A 16600-nucleotide genomic window follows, 5' to 3' on the forward strand; every position below is an offset into this window, starting at 1 on the left:
ATGCTAGTAGCATTATTAGCTGCTTGGACGTTTTTCTGGGGCTGATCGGCATATTAATTTCAGCAAATATGTAAGTAGATAAATATCCATACTTTCTAATTTGGAAATTATCTTTGCTTTAACTACATCCATATATATCACCCATCATTTCTTGTTTAAACACACATTTCTACTTCTCGCTTATTCTATGACTAGTTGGATACCCATGCTTTGTGACAAAACTATGTGCATTGCAAGAGGAATCCGTTTCATTCCGGTTCAATCTGTTGGCTCAGTGGTAATTGAAACACATAAGGGAATATTGCTCCCACCGCTTTGAGTCCAGAAGCAGTTCCATAGGTGGAAGGTGTAGACATTTTGGTGAGGTACCGACGTTTAGTACTGTAAGGAGCCCCAGACTGCTCCTGAGTGAAGGAGTGGAGCATCTGCCAGTTTGAACTAGGTAACGGAATGTGAGGCAACTAATCACCTTTACAGGTGGGGAGGGGGGATAGAACTCCATCAGAGTGTGTTAATTACTGTATAAGAAATACTAATGATCTGATGGTCATTTCTAAAAATCCTTTCTTAGTGAGCACTTAGAAGTCAAGAGGAACATGCATGCCAAATTTTAAGTTTGTAGCTTTTACTGTTCTGGAGATTTCATGATGAGTGAGTGGTATTTGGCTTTTATAAGTTCATTTTTCTAATCATCAAAATCAGGAAAACCCTTAGTGGTTATTCTTGATTAAACTAATATGGTGTCCAACTCTCAATCACTCTTGGTAGCTCATACCAATCAAACAAAGAAATCACTATAAAAACCAATAAAAGATAAAAGGTAAAGATAAAAAAGCATGTTGATACAAGGGAATCTCACTTTCTCTTGCCAAAGTCTTGGGTGAAGATCCAAAACTTAATGGTTTTACTAAACTACAGCAGACTGCAGGTCATCCAGGTGTCAGGAATAATCTGTATGTATTGTAGGAACTTGGTGGAGAGGTATACTTTATCTTCCACTTTGAAATCCACTTGAGAATTTTTATCAGCATATTTCTTGAATGTCTCCCTTGCCTCCTCTAGTATCTTACCAACAACTGGCCAGGTGCTTTGCAGAGTTTCACTGGCCAACTAGGCATGCTGGGCGTTATGTTGAGGAAGTCCTGGCTTAGGAACAATACCCAGGCTGGTAGCCATATGGAATGGTGCAAACCTCATGGTACTGTGGACTGAATTATATGTGATTTCTGCAAATGGCAAGAGATTCTCCCCCCCCCCCCCAGTCATTTTGCTGGTAATTTACATAGAATGGAGGTATTGCTCCAGCACACCATGCATTCACCAGCTCTATTAGTTTGGGGTGGTACAAGGAACTGAGCCTCTGGGAGGTGCCCAACAGTTTTACGAACTCTTGCAATAATTTAGATGTAAACTGCACCTCCCAATTGGAAATTATTCACTCCTTTGCCAGACTCCATGCAGAGGGTGCCTTGGGGCAAGCCACAAAGTGTTTTTGCTTGGAAAATGGCAATTCTATTGTGAAATCCATGGATATTTCTTTCATGGAGTAGTGGGACTAGCCACAGTTTGTAGTAACTCAGGGTTTTACCATGGCATCTTTTAACCAAGGCACATATTGGGCAACTGGCCACATACTTTTCTATGTCCTTTTTCATGTGTGGTCACCAAAATTGGCATGTGCAACCACGTGGGCCAGTTCTCCTCTTCCCCCAGCTGGGCTGCCAAGCAGCAAAGGTTGGAGACCAGGGTAATAAGGGACAAAGAGCATTATTTTTTATTAGGGTAGGCTTTTACATCTCCCTTATAGCTGGCAATGAAAGGTAACACTATTTGTCAACAAACATAAATAATTGAGTAGTGATTCAAAATGCTTCGAAGAGTCAAGGCAGCCTTCAAGTCTGCCTTGACTGTTTATGACTGCCAAGACAAGTCCTTGTAGCTGTCTTGACAAGATTCCAAAAGTGGTTTGTCGTTGCCTAGGGCTGAGAGAATGACTGGCCCAAGATCACCCAATTGGTTTAAGGAAGGAGTGGAGCTCAATTTCCATTTCTAGCCTGGTGCCTTAACCAATACACCAAATTAGTTCTTCTCAATGTAACTAATGCAATTCTATTTCCAATCTTCAACATAGATATAAAAAATTAATATTCTTACAATAAAAGTAGTATCCAGTGGATGTGTGGGAATGATTTGAATACAATACAAAGATCCCCTAGTCTTTGGGCACATTTTGGTGACAACAATTGCTTTTCAGTTTTTCTTGGAATGTTGCACAAAACATAGACAGCCTATTAATGGTTGTCAATAAATGTATACTCAGTATTTGTCAATCACCTGCTCATGTAATGATCAATTCTCACTATTCAAGATTGCCAAATTTCATTAAATTTCCACACAATTCAAACTAGATTCTTCTGAGATTGTAAACCCTGTACATATTTACAGGTAGTCCTCATGTTACAATTGTGGTTTTTTTACTGACTATTCAAATATACAACACTGAAAAAATGACTTATGACCATTTTTCACACTTAGGACTTCTGCAGCACCCTCATAGTGACATGATCAAAATTTAGATGCTTGGCAAATGACTCATGATGGTTGCAGTGTCCTGAAGTTATGTGATCACTTTTGCAATCTTCTGATAAGCAAAGTCAATGGGAAAGCCAGATTTGCTTAACAACTGTGTTCCTATCTTAACAACAGAGGCTTCACTTAAGAAGTCTGGCAAGAAAGGTTGTAAAATGGAACAAAACTCACTTAACATCTATCTCACTTAACCACATAAAATTTTGGTTCAATTGTGATTATAAATCAAGGATTACCTGTATGTATAGATATATATTCATTTTAGAAAACTATCCATGTACTATCTTTTAATATTTTTAAAATCACTGTCTTTTCATTCAACCATTTTTACCTGTGGAAACAAGCTTTCAATTTCTTTCACACATTTTTAAAAGGGTTTTGTAGTGAACTGATGTAAAATAACATGAGGCTTTATTTTGTGAATAATTCAAGAGACTTAGGAACAAATCTATGATGGAAGCTTATTTTTCATGTCAAACAATTCTTTATTTTTTTAATGATATAAACTAAAAGTGACAGATCTGAAGCTGTTAAGAAATACACAAAGTGCAGCTTTACTGACCATACAGATATTGCTCTAAAGTACAGTTTCTGTCAGTTCATTATTATTATTTTAATGCTAAGCAATCTGTGCAGATAAATCAGCTTTGGTTTCAAAGTCGGAATAGATAAGGAGTTTGAAATAACCATTTAGCTTCTTGGTCACAAGTTCTCCATATTAATTCTTTTCTTTCTTTTTTTAAAAAACAAAATGAAGAATCCAATACATCCCATCGCAGTCTCTGCCATCTGTCCTGTTGCATGTATTCTGCATGAAAAACAGATCTCTTTTGCATGCTTCATAAGTGACTCTGGTGATCATCCAGTAGATTTTGGGAGCAAGACACTACAACCTATTGCTACATGGCCTCCATTCTCTTCAAGGGAGCAGGCTCTGGAGCCTTGCAGAGGTGCCATTAAAATGAAGGGAGGATATGTAACAGTCATATTTCTGTACTGCACCCAGCAACATATAAGACCAATATATAAATACATAATATAAATCATAAGTTAATTTATATTATAGTTAAATGAAATTATTTCTTTTTTAACTTAAGGGAACTAGTTTGACAACAGTTTGGTACTCTTGTAAAGCTGTGGAACTTTAAATTAATTGAAGTTAAAAAAGAAACACTTTCTCAACAATAAATAAAACAATGTGCCCCACCCATATAAGTTCAAACTGAAAACAAGCAAACTGCATGACAAAAAGCTTAATATAAAATGGTACTGAAACATTTTTTCTTACAGTTAAACATTTACATGAAAATTAGTTTCTATTTTTATTTTAAATTAATTCAGTGTTGCTCATTAACCGGGTACAAGTAGAGTGCTGAGGTAAAACATTGATGAACAGTTTCTGTTTTTTTTTTCTTTTTTTAAAATAGTAACATTTTAGTATTGCAAGATTGTCAGCAACATTTAGCCATAACTATACATTGTGCATATACCTACATACAATGAGCTTTGGTCCAGCTTTGAAAGACGAGCAAAGGCATTATACATTTTTTTTGGTTATAGCTTGAGTACTTTGACACGCCTCTACTTGTTCCTTCTTAGCTCCTTTTTCCTTTCTTTGTTTATTTACTTCTTTGTGTGATTATAACATAAATTGAAAAGTTCTAAATGAATTTGATATTTTTCTGTTCATTTGAACCTGTACACTCAACATGTAAGCATTTTTGGCATGATACTGTCTCAAACACTGAAGCGATGCTGCTTATACAGTGATGCAATGCAGGAGTTTGTGACAAAGCTGTATATCTCGTTATGTAGTGCATCTCATGGATTTGCAGAGAAGGGAGAAAACTGTAGGATTAGACTTTTACTAGCAAAAGAGAAAATGACATATCCAGGAACAAAGCACAAAAATAATTTAACAATATGTGTTACAATTAATTAATTCCTGTTCATTATTAAAACTGAATTCAGAAAATGTATAATTGACAGATCACTAACATAATAGTAAAGTCCAGATTAATATTTTATGAATAAACTCCTCCCTGAATTCTTGACTGTTTAGCATAGTTATGTAAGAATAGTTAGAAAATTTTCATTTCACTGTCATAACCACAAACTGCTGTGTCCATTGGAATTTGGTCTAATTATACAATCATTTATTTTCACTCAATATTTTAGTAGAAACAAATGAAGCTTAAATCAGAATTTTTGAAGCTGAAGCTTAATTGAATAATTAAGATTAATTGGGAAGCAGAAGAGACAGACATCATGATCTCCGGAACTTAAAATATATTATCAGCTTAGTTTTCATTAGCCTCTGCTAACATCGTCAGAGTGTAAAAACTACCATTGAAGAGATATTTGCCTTCATACATCATCGATTAATTTGGCCATTGCCCACATGATAGGTCCATCCATCCACCTCCCACCTGTAATCAGCTCCATCTTTTTTGCTCAGACAGTGGGAGGCAGGGGGATGGGCCTATCATGCGTGCAATGGCCAAATTGAACAATGATGTATAAAGCAAATATCTCTTCAATGGTAGTTTTTATACTCTGATGATGTTAGCAGAGGCTAACAAAAGCTAAGTGGATAATATATTTTAAGTTACGGAGATCATGATGTCTGTCTCTTCTTTTATAGCTACACCTGGAACCTGTATTTTTAGGATAGTTTGATGTATGTATGTATGTATATGTGTATATGTATGTACATATATGTATATATGTGTGTATATACACACACACACGCACAAATACACACCTCTTTAACACTACATAATTTTAATCAAACCCATCAATTATCTGTAACTAAGGTACAACATTGAGGAATATTTTAACAAATTAATCAACAGCAAGTGTTGCATTTATCTATTTTCATATCCAGGCATGGCTACCAAATCTGGAAATATGATGGGCTTTTTGCTACTGAGGCTTTGTATTTTATTAATTCCTGGAAACCGTTAATCTTGAAAAATGAGAAGAAACAGCATTACTGAATATGGAAGAACTGAAAACTTTGTCCTCTTTGTTTTATTAAGTTTGCTCAGTACAGAAAATTTATGATTCTTGCTATCTAAAGTATAATTTAAATAATTTAGATTGTATAAATGAATGTTCTATTCTTTTCTTTTACTGAAGAGTCCTAAACATTTGCACTTTTTGTTATGATGGCAGACTAAATTCACCTAAGTTTCAATAGGTCTAATACCTAAGGAATAATAATTCCATTGTATCATTACTTTGAAAATAAGCAGAAATCTATTCTGACAAAGTGAACAAGCACAATAAATCTAAAACCTGATGAATGTACACTTATTAATTAATCTGCTTCTGCTTATTGGGAATTCTTACTCTTTTGTTCATGTAGTGTTATGTCCTTTACTATTATATGAAGAATAAAAGTGAATGGTTTTCATAAAGGTTCTATTTAACTATTTCTATTCCAACAATAGGATATTTATAAACACAATAATTTATTTGGCTCCTGTGAAATTTTAAGAAACAAGAAGAATCTACCTTTTCCATTTCTATTAAATACTTAGTGGTACAGGGTCAACTGAAGCTCACATAGTGTCAGCATGTGATTATGGAGCTTATTCTTGGCACAAAATCAAACTTGATTGGAAGTGGTACATTAAGAGTTTTAAGTAATTTTAAAATCTCAGGAATAATCTGTCAAAAATTGTATTGCGCAAACTTATTTAAGATGAAAAGTAGATTAGAACTCCAGTAAGAATATAAAATTTACAATCAGAATAAATAAACTTCTAGAATGGAACAGTTTATCCTGCATCTGATTTGTCTAAGATTAGCTCTTCATATCTTCCAGGAAGACAGAAAAAAATTGTGAACAGATGGAACCGTGAAGGCTACAGTTTTTGTGGATGTTTTATACTCAGTTACAATGGAGTAATTTTGCTAGAAGAGAAAAAAGTTTTTGGATTTACATTAAGATCAACTAAGAATTATTTAGTTATATGGGCTCAAATTCAAATGTACTTAAAGAATCTGGTATGTAATTAGCATTAATGTATAAATGAGCAGAACTTTGACCCCGAGTTCAAGCCTTTAAATATAAACTTAATCAATTCTGGCTGACCTCTACAACTTATACTATATGCTTTTTGTCCACAAAGCTGGTTTGCATAGGATGTCTTTGTTCCTTAATGCCCCCCCACCCCAAATTAGGATAAATAAATCATTGCAAAATATTCATTTTGTAGCTAGTCATTTTGAGCAATCATAAAACCACTTCTGAGTTCAGCAATCCAATAAATAAATAAATAATAAATAAATAAATAAATAAATAAATAAAGCATTAATGACAAAAGAAATACTTTTAATAAAATCAAACCTAACTAATGTTCTACTACTTTTATCAATTTGCCAGTTGCTTGTCTGTCATTAGAATCCCAAGAAATTTCTTTGGTTATCAGACTTCGGAGAGAAATTGGTTGACATAGAATCATAAGCATTGATACTGTATTTTGGACCAAATGGTGCTGTTTATAATTATATTACAAAAAGTAGCTTTGGTAACCTGCCCAATTTGTGGCCAAAAGACAGAGAAAGTCACAAATTGTTTACAGTAAGTGAAAGTTCAAGTAACTTTATATGTCCTAGAACTGTTACAACTTGTGCACTTTAAAAAAAAACAATTGTATTTTAAATAAATTTCAGTGGTATTAAGATGGAGGTCAGTTAAAATGAAAGATCACTTTAATTGCAAATAAAGTCTACAAATCCCAAAACCTATTGTTTAGGGAAACTGTCATTTTGGCACACAAACATTTGGAGATCACAAAACTGTATATTGTCAACATGAGGATTGAGCAATGTAGCTCAAACCAAGTGAAATTTACTCACGTGCTGGGTATGTGTGAGAAGGTGCAGGGGGAAAGAAAGTCCTTTAATTATTATTGTTTCCTTTCTGTAAACGACAAATGTAAAAATTGAAAACACAATGTAGCACTCCCAAAAGAGTTGACCAACAATCTAGTTTTAATGTCATGTTTCTGACTTTGGTTAATAGTTTTCATTGTGAAGAAGCACTTGATACCTGAAAGACTACAATCACTCCTCCAGGTGGCAGGCTTGTACTCTCTTGCTTCCTAAGAACATTTAAATGTTTGTTGTCCTTGTCGTTGTTGTGTTCTTTTTCCACAAACAAAGTTCACATGTCCATAATGTACAGAAAAGGTAATAGTTATTTGGTTTATTTCTAAGTCCATTAAGAAAAAAATTGGCTTATTGGAACTAGTTCTAACAAACACACACACACACACACGCACACATACCCTAAGTGCTGTGGGGGGGGGGGTTCCTAGGAAATCCCACAAACATTTATAAATCTTCAGTCCAGCTTGTAGCTTTTTCAATCTTTTACTTACAAAGATGAGAAAAAGCATCTTTACAGATTTCCAATGTTTATAATGATGTTCATTTTTTTGTCTGGGTGTTTTCCCCTTTAAATCTATCCATTTAAGAGTCTTCTTTCAGAGAGTCTGTTAAGGGCTCCATTGGGGCTGCTGTTACAGGCTCATTCTGTTTTAGACGTTTAATTGTATTCTTCAGTGCTTGCCTTTTATTGCAGAACCATACCCTAACCACTTCCCGATCATAGTTCAGTTTCTGTGCAATTTCTGTCATTTCCTGCCCGGAGGGATGGGTGTTCTTCTCAAAATGGGCATTCAAGATTTCAAGAGCTTGTGGGGTGAAGGAAGTGCGCCTCTTGCGCTTTTTGGATGGTTCGCTTCCAATAAATTCAGTAAGGTTCTGCATACCTGCTCGATGGCGGGCCTCAGCCTCAGCCATCCATCGTTCAAGCACCGGCTTTATCTTCTGGGCACTTTTAGGGGTGATGTCCAGCTTTTCAAACCTGGCAGGATACAAAAGGCCAGGGTTCAGTTTGGCTGTCAGACTGCTAGCTATAGTGTTCTCTTGGGCTTCCTGTGGTAGGAAAAAGTGGCTTCTCAGGATGGTGTGTCTGAGGGGAAAATTGAAAAAGAAGAGTCTTTACACTGATGCTCTGCCAGGGTGGGACTTCCTGCCTGCCTGCCTAATTGACTGGCAGAGATAATTTACAACGGATTATGAAAAATTATCATGTCTACAATTATTGATATATTTCAGCAAGCAGACAAACAAATACAATCACACTGACAAATGCTACTCCATCTAAATAGTTGCTTCAGTCTGGAGATTCATGTGAAATCAGAGGCTCACGTTTATCTTTGGTGCAGATGGGCCTCTCAGTTCATTTCTGTGAATCATGTTGACCCCATGCCCTTCAGTCTATTTGTCTAAGTCGACTTGCTTCACTGAAATGGATGAAACTCCAGCCAGAAGAACTATGTGTTTGCATTGGAAGGGCACCACTCTTCCTGAAAGGGACTGTTCTTAAAGATATACAATATATTTCAGATTTAAGCATGTTCAAAACAATATATACTATGATCAAGCTGAACACAAATGTTAGAAATGGAAATGACAGCAATTGACTATTTGGTTCTTTTTGTTTAATTTTTTTCTGGGAATTAGTTTTTTTCTATAGTATATCCTGCTATTTTAATTTTGCAGAGAGATTGTTATCCTCCTAAGTTCAGGTTTCATTTTCATTTTCATTTTCAAACAATTTTCACTGGTCAGAAGTTAACATTGTGTCCCTTCAAAATCTCCAAAGCAGGTGTAATCTTCAGTTCAAACAGCTGGACACATTGTAATTACCTTGAATATCCCCACAAGTAGTGTTACGAGAAATCCATGCCTCCCTGATAAAACCCAGCATAATAGTGAACTAATATGCTTTGGCATCAAGCTGGGTTTATTGTGGCATGTCTCCACACTGTGCCAAATGATATCATTTCCTGTAAATGAGGTGCTCTAGGTCTCATTTTACCATCAAAACTCTTTTACTGGACCAGATTTTACAAGTCAGTTTGCAGTACCTGCAAAAACATTTCTAAACTAAACTGAATATCTTTTTCTCTTAAAATTAAGCCATTTTAAAGTCTTACATTATCCACTAGTTGTAACTTCAAAGATTATAGTGTTTTACATTCATTCCTAGAAAAAGTCCAATTTAATCCTTGAGATGCCTTTGCAAAATGTGCAATGAGATTAAAAACAGGAATAGTCTATCAATCTCAAATTCAGCCATCACAGAAAAGTGATTTCTCCCAGGTGATGCTCCATAATTAATACACATAAATAACAAAAAGAAATTGCCTGTAACTTTGTATCTCAATGATAGTAACAAGAGAGGATGCATAAACCATTTATTAGGGCTCTCTGCCCCCCATTTCTAACTAGCCTTTAGACTATTAAATTCAATACACTTATAAGAAGCGAGTGGATGGAATGATATCAAAGAAGACTTACTAAAATGGGATAAATTGCAATTATCATGAATGGGTAGAATTTTTGTAATTAAGACAAATGTTTTACTACCAAAGATGTTTTTTCTATTTTAGACATTACCAATACTTGCAACTGATACTGTAGAAATTAATAACTATTTTATTAGATGTGGTATCCTAAGAGTTTGGAATAAATATAAAGCAAGGTTTCCTGTGAAGATGCACTCTGGGTGTATCCTCAGGAAGCTTTTTTCAGAAAAGAAATAGTGACCAAAAAAAAACCCCTGGTGGGCTTATGGTCAAATAATATTTTTTAATTTTGGTGATCCTATCCTCAAATCTAAAGAAGAATTAGACTCAAAAGGGCATGCCTGCCATTGGTTTACATATTTACTATTGAAAGAAAGATTTAAATAAGATAAAAGGAGTTATGGGTGATTTTGTGAAAAATGAATTGGAAATCCTACTGCATGGTAGTGATGAACACATTATTGCTAAGGTCTATAAATTGTTATTGAATTTGAATTTGGAGAATGAATATGTAAAACACTGCATGATTCAGTGGGAAAGAAACTTTGGATGTAATATAATGCTTAAACAATAGGAAAATATGTGGACAAACATTCTAAAATTTACACCAAATTATAATTTAAAAGAAAAATGTTATAGGATGGTGTATCTTTGCTATTTAACATGAGATAAGTTGTCAAGAATGTATAAAGGCATTTCAATGAATATTGGAAATGCAAATATAAAGAAGAGATCTTTTTATCACTTATAGTGGACATATTATAAAACAAAGAAATATTGGAGTAGGATTCACATCTTAATATAGAAGATTCTCAAAGTGAATATAAAGATAAAACCACAGAAACCTTTCTTCTGAGTTTAATGGAAAAAAGACTTGGAAAAAAATTGGAACTTTGATGTTATATATGTTGATGGTAGCAAGTTTACTTTATGCACTAAAATGGAAGGACAAATTGATTCCTACAATGGATGAATGGTTGCAAAAGTTAATGGAGTTAGTAGAGATGGCCAGACTGACTGCTTTGGTCAAAGAAAATTACTTTTGTTTCTACTTGGAAATCACTTCTGGACTTCATGCTTGAGGTGGGAAAAATGAAACTTTGATTCTGGATTTTGTTGATTAGATAGTTTTTTTTTAATAGAAATGATTAGTTTATATTATTATGTAAAAGTAAAAAGTTGAAGTTTGATGCTATTATTCTATTGCAACAAAGGGAATCGTAAATCAACACTTTTTCTTTCTTTTCCCCCTTATCCCTATACTTTCCACTTCCCTTTTCCTTCCCTTATTTTCCTATTATTTGCTTTTGAATTATATATATAAAGAAGCTAATGGTTTGGGAGTAAATCTCCTCCTAATGCTATGAAGTTCAAATAAAATCATCTCATTTGAACCATTCAATGCTAGGATAAAATGTGTCAGCTGAAATTTTTGTTGTAGGGTAAGAAGTAATGACTCTGTTATTTTGAGATTAAGACTACTTTCTCTCCTTTTTTAATAATAAATTATATATTATGTTTGGACTGTTCAAGGTGTCACAAATATTTGAGAGAAAATTCACAAAGCAGCTTTGAACCAAACCCAGGTCTCATTAATCCATCAATGATGGTTTGAAAAACAAAGAAATAAATGGTTTCCCTATTAAGGAAAATCTCTGAATCATAATTCTAGCGATGGTCTTAGAAATTTTTTGCTTAGACAAACATTAAATGTCAGTTTCATGTCTCTACAGGATTAAAAGATCTGGAGCGGAAAACACCACAATGATCCATCCAACTTAATGAATACACTGAGGATCCCCTTTCATGTTCCTCAGAACTGTCACACAACTTTGCCATTCTTACAGGTTCATAATGTTATACTTTAGTCTTGAGCTCAGCCCTATTGGATTCTTTGCACAACTAATGAAAATTTTGTGCTTTGCATTAGGCTTGTCGTTCTTCCTAAGTAGTAGTAGCTCTTCTTTATAAGATGATTGAAGGACTCAAAGAGAGGAAAACCCTTTCTGTCTGTAGTAGTTTTTGATTTCTTAATGATATAGTGACTTCTGCCATTTTTCTCCATGTTGTTTTGAATACAGATATTAATTGTAAGTTTTTGTATCTTTTATTATAATTGCAACTTTCATAATAATTTTCTTATATACAGTATTTTCTATGATATGTAACTGCAACCCTGTATGGAATTGAATTAAGTGACATTTGCTGTTCATTAATAGTTTAAATTTAAATTACTATCAGCATCAGTAATAATTCAGGTTCACTGGATTTTAAGGCACATATTTCCAAGCTTCCTGAGTCTTTAGAAATTGCATTAGCCAGTAACCTCCGCCCTCTCCAAAAAACCTCAGGTAAATCAAAGTCCAAAAACCTATAAAAGATTTGAAAATATAATATTCTGTATTAAGGTACAATATTATTATAAATTAAGGCAATATAACAATACTGAACACATTGCTTTACAAAACAAAACCTGCTGGTTCTGGTTTCATTCATCAACTAGCCATAGAGAAAATAAATTACATTAAAATTAAATAATGAGAAAACCAGATTTATATTAATGAAGTGTCCTGTTAACATTTGTACTTCTACATGTGATCTTTGGTATCTAAGTCTTGAAACAAATTTCCTAGCAGTGGTATCCTTGTATACACTGGATAAAGGTTATTTTCTGCAAGGAGGTATCTTATAAGAAAAAACAGTAGGGGAGGCCATAGAAGTGAGAGGATCCTATGGAGCTTTTTGTATTTAACAACAATCAATGGGTTTTATGGAAAATCATTGAGCAAAATGTGAGCTGCAAGCTCACTACCCCATACTGATGTTATTTATAACCTTAGTCTTAAACTGCAGGAAAAGTACACTTCCATACTATGGGGAATACATTAGAAGTATAAAGAGCAGATAAAAAGACAGAGCATTTCGTGGATCACCAAGAATAAAATCCACTTAAATGAACTTAGAGTTCATTTCTTGGCTCTCATTGATGGAGGAGAACTATTAGACTATGTGGCCCAAGAGGAAAAACCTGTTATCTAAGTGGGTTTGTTACCTCATGCATAAACATAGGATTAGTAACATACATATATGAAGACCTAGGTGCTTTGCTTTCAAGATACTTTAACTCTATCAAGGCTTCTGTATTTTCATTATTTTTCACTATGTTCTTGAATATTCTTCTTCTTTTTCTAAATACATATTTTTGTTTTGAAACACTTTAGGAAGATATATAATTAATTCTAGAAAGCCCAAGAAAAATATTTTCATTGGTTTGCCCTCCCTCCCAAGCCAACAGGATTATAAAAATCACCACAAACATCTTATGGGTAACATGGATTGTGGCCTTACAGGCTGAAATGTAGCAGGTAGGCACATGAAATAATTGTTCAGAATTCACCCCAGTAAAATGCACAGTTTGAAAGCATGCAAATACAGGTAATAAACAGGTACCACATTGGTGGGAAGATAACAGTGTTCTGCGCACCTTGGAGTATAGTCATGCCAGCCACATTGACCACAGAAATGTCTTTGGACAATGCTGATTTCCGCGGCTAAGACATGGAGATGCCTCGGCTAAGACACGCCCCCTAAAATTGGATATGATTAGAACAGGGGAACCTTTACCTTTAAGAAGCTTAACTGGTGTTTGATAGCAGCAGCCACAGGGTCTCCAACTCCATGCTGCCTTAAATTTTATGACCAGGAACATATTTAATGCTCCCAGATTTGTTTTTGCATAAATAATTAAATTCTTGGGTGTGGGAAGATGAAAATTGTGTTAAAGCCAGGTGATAAAATATGTCAGTGTTTGTTCATATAAGGCTGCTCTGCTGGACATATAGATAAAATTATAATATAAAGGCAGTAAGCAATAAGCCTTAAGAGAACAAGGTTGGCGAATTGAGGACAGACTACACATTTTGTTACCTGCAGATGGCAGACTGGCTGTAGGCTGGACCCTCTGTGGCACTTAGAGCTTGACCGACTTGTGTCTGAGTGAGACCAAGAGACAGGCGTCGGATTTTAAAAGCTTTGGCAAATTCTCGTATTTCTTCAAGATTCACCCCATCCACCTCACTAGAGGCTATTTGGGGATCTGTTGAAATAATAGAAAACAATTTGAATGTCTTCAGATCCTATACAATTAAATTAAGGGAATTATTTCCAATAAAGCAAGGGAAAGCCTCCTACATCCAAATAGTTTTGCAAGGCAAACAGCATACCTGAAAGTACAGAAAGATGGATAAAGCAAGCGTTTTGGATGAATAACAAGTTTCCCATCTTCAGTTGAAAAAGAGCAGAAATTTTTTTAAATAAAACAATGCATGTTATCAGGTTATTTTGCAACATATTGAGTTCTTGACTTGCAAACCTTCACTTTTTTCATAAACTGAATTTCAGGTAACATAAGCAGCTACTCAGAAATATAGATTGTTTTCCTAATAGAATTCAGTATGTCTTGTTTTTGGAAAAAGGAATTCTTAAATTTCAAATGGAAATTCTTTGTGTTGCATCTAAAGTACTTACATTTGTAAGTTGTACGAACATTTTAACTGAGAGATGTGTTAGGCATGTGGAAGTCCAGCCTTCCAATTGTAACACTGATCCCCATTTAATTTTTAATTGGCCTCTCAGTAGATAATACTCATAGTGCTGAGAGATAAATTGGACTTCCTTGACAACAGTTTTGTCCCGAAAGGGGACATAATAAAAGCTATCTACTAGAGGAAGACATTTTGATGCTGGAAGCATGATCAGTTTAGGATTTATTGAGGGAAATAATACAGCAGCTGGGAATGGCATCTCCTTCTCTTTCTGCAACTGATTCCTTGATAAATGAAGCATTCTTCGGACTGGTAAAGGCAGCAGACAATAGTATGATGGAAGATTTGAAAGTGTTATTCAGTTTTACATGTATTGAAACTCTTATTGTATACTGTTTTCATATTATTCTTAGAGATAACCAAGATGCTCACATAATAGCATATTTTTAAAATATATGTCATTAGGTGTTTATATTTAATCTGGATAAAGATCTCTACTCCAGATGGGTAACTTTAATAAATAAATAAACAAACAAACAAACACTAGCTAATATTAGATGATGTCTACCATTGAGAATTTGGTCTTTGAATGTCTGTGATAGTCTGTGATAGACATCACTAGAGGTATTGTAAAATTCTACTCAACCTATGTGTCTCTATAGCATTATGAACAGATAAAACAAACAGAAATACATAAAATATAGTCTGTCATAAAATTAAATTCCTCTTACTGTTCTAGATAATTACCTTTTCTTTGTGGCTCCTTCCCAAACAATTCATCTGCTTTCACTAAATGCTATAGGATAGAATGAGCAGGACAGAGACTCACAATTTGTTAAACCTATACTAGTGATTGTAGAGAAGCTATTTTTGTTGACATGTTACCAGCATCCAACTATAAATGCATCCTCATTTAGACCAGCAATCTCTTGGTTCTGTCCCATCCTTTAGGTTCATCAGCATGAATCTCAGCTATGCTGCTTTTAATAGCAAAAATAAATAAATAAAAATCTTACTAACCTACTCAGAACTTGTGAAGTACCAGTTGGTCTTCCTTCCATTTAACAATTGTAGGCAGTCCAAAAGGGAAAAAAAATAACCTATTGGGCCTTCTTTATTTGTCAAGCCTATTTTCATGGTCATCTGTTGGAGTTTTCCTAGGGCGTATAGGATATATACCTTAGGAATAGAGTATAAACTGTGCAGAATTTTATTAGAATTTTATGTGTAGCATTCAGTATTATCTATATTAGTTGTTTCTTACATTTTTGACAACAGTATGTATATACTCATATAAAATACCTCTTGGGAATCTTTTGTCCATTGTCAAAATAACTATTATGCCACACTTAGGTATCGGCTCTCCTCCCCTCTTCCTTATTGTTTAAGACATTTTTATATTCCTGCTTGCTTTTTTTTTTGAGCAGTAGGACTCACCTTTAAACCTATCACCAGGCTGCAAAACTGGTCATCATTTTTATTTTTTGTGAGAGCATATAGTCCCAAATGAGACAAGAGACACCATTGAAAATAAAGCTAAGGCTGGAGGCTGACACATGACTTCACAGCATGGCACTTTCTCATCTTTATAGGTAAGAAGTTAATTGGGGAAGAACCCTGATGAAGGAAAACTACCTGTTGACATACTGACATAGAAACACTTATTTATATTTATATTAATAAGCAGCTGCGATTCAAGATTTCAGCAAAAGTCTTTTCTTGATCTAATTGCAGTAGCCAAATATTAAATATTTGCTGCATAAAAAATGGATGACCTATACTGAGGTAGGCCTTTTTCCCTCCACTATAGATTTTTTTTTACTTTGAAGATGAGGAAAAATGAATATATTCAGCCAGAATTTAGAATTAATATGTCTTTCAATTGACCAACAAACCTTTTCATCAGTTAATATAATGAAACCTTTGCATTACTTGGATGTTATACTGCACAAAAGCACTTGAAGCAGGTTTTTTCCTGAAACTAGTATAGATGTTGTCCCTGGATGCACTTTTAATAAAAATTAGGCTCATAGTATCAAAATATATATCTAACTTTTTAGGTTCTTCTGGTGATTA

General features: G+C 34.3%; 1 protein-coding gene across 4 annotated transcripts in view; it reads right to left on the reverse strand.

The window, feature by feature from the left end:
- Positions 1 to 3067: 3067 nt before the first annotated feature.
- POU6F2 (POU class 6 homeobox 2) overlaps positions 3068 to 16600 on the reverse strand; it is a gene marked incomplete at its 5' end in the record, with an annotated part of 355508 nt that continues 341975 nt past the window's right edge. For 2 of the 4 annotated variants that reach the window (XM_081932598.1, XM_081932599.1), the window contains 2 exons: positions 3068 to 8578; positions 13908 to 14076. In XM_081932598.1, the coding sequence (XP_081788724.1) occupies positions 8074 to 8578; positions 13908 to 14076 (674 nt within the window). In that variant the 3' untranslated portion in view covers positions 3068 to 8073. The remainder of the gene's footprint in view (positions 8579 to 13907; positions 14077 to 16600) is intronic. The other 2 variants (XR_014173560.1, XR_014173561.1) reach the window with 2 other exon arrangements.

The sequence above is a fragment of the Natrix helvetica genome (genome assembly GCF_964273705.1).
Source record: "Natrix helvetica genome assembly, chromosome: Z".
Taxonomy (NCBI): Eukaryota; Metazoa; Chordata; class Lepidosauria; order Squamata; family Natricidae; genus Natrix; species Natrix helvetica.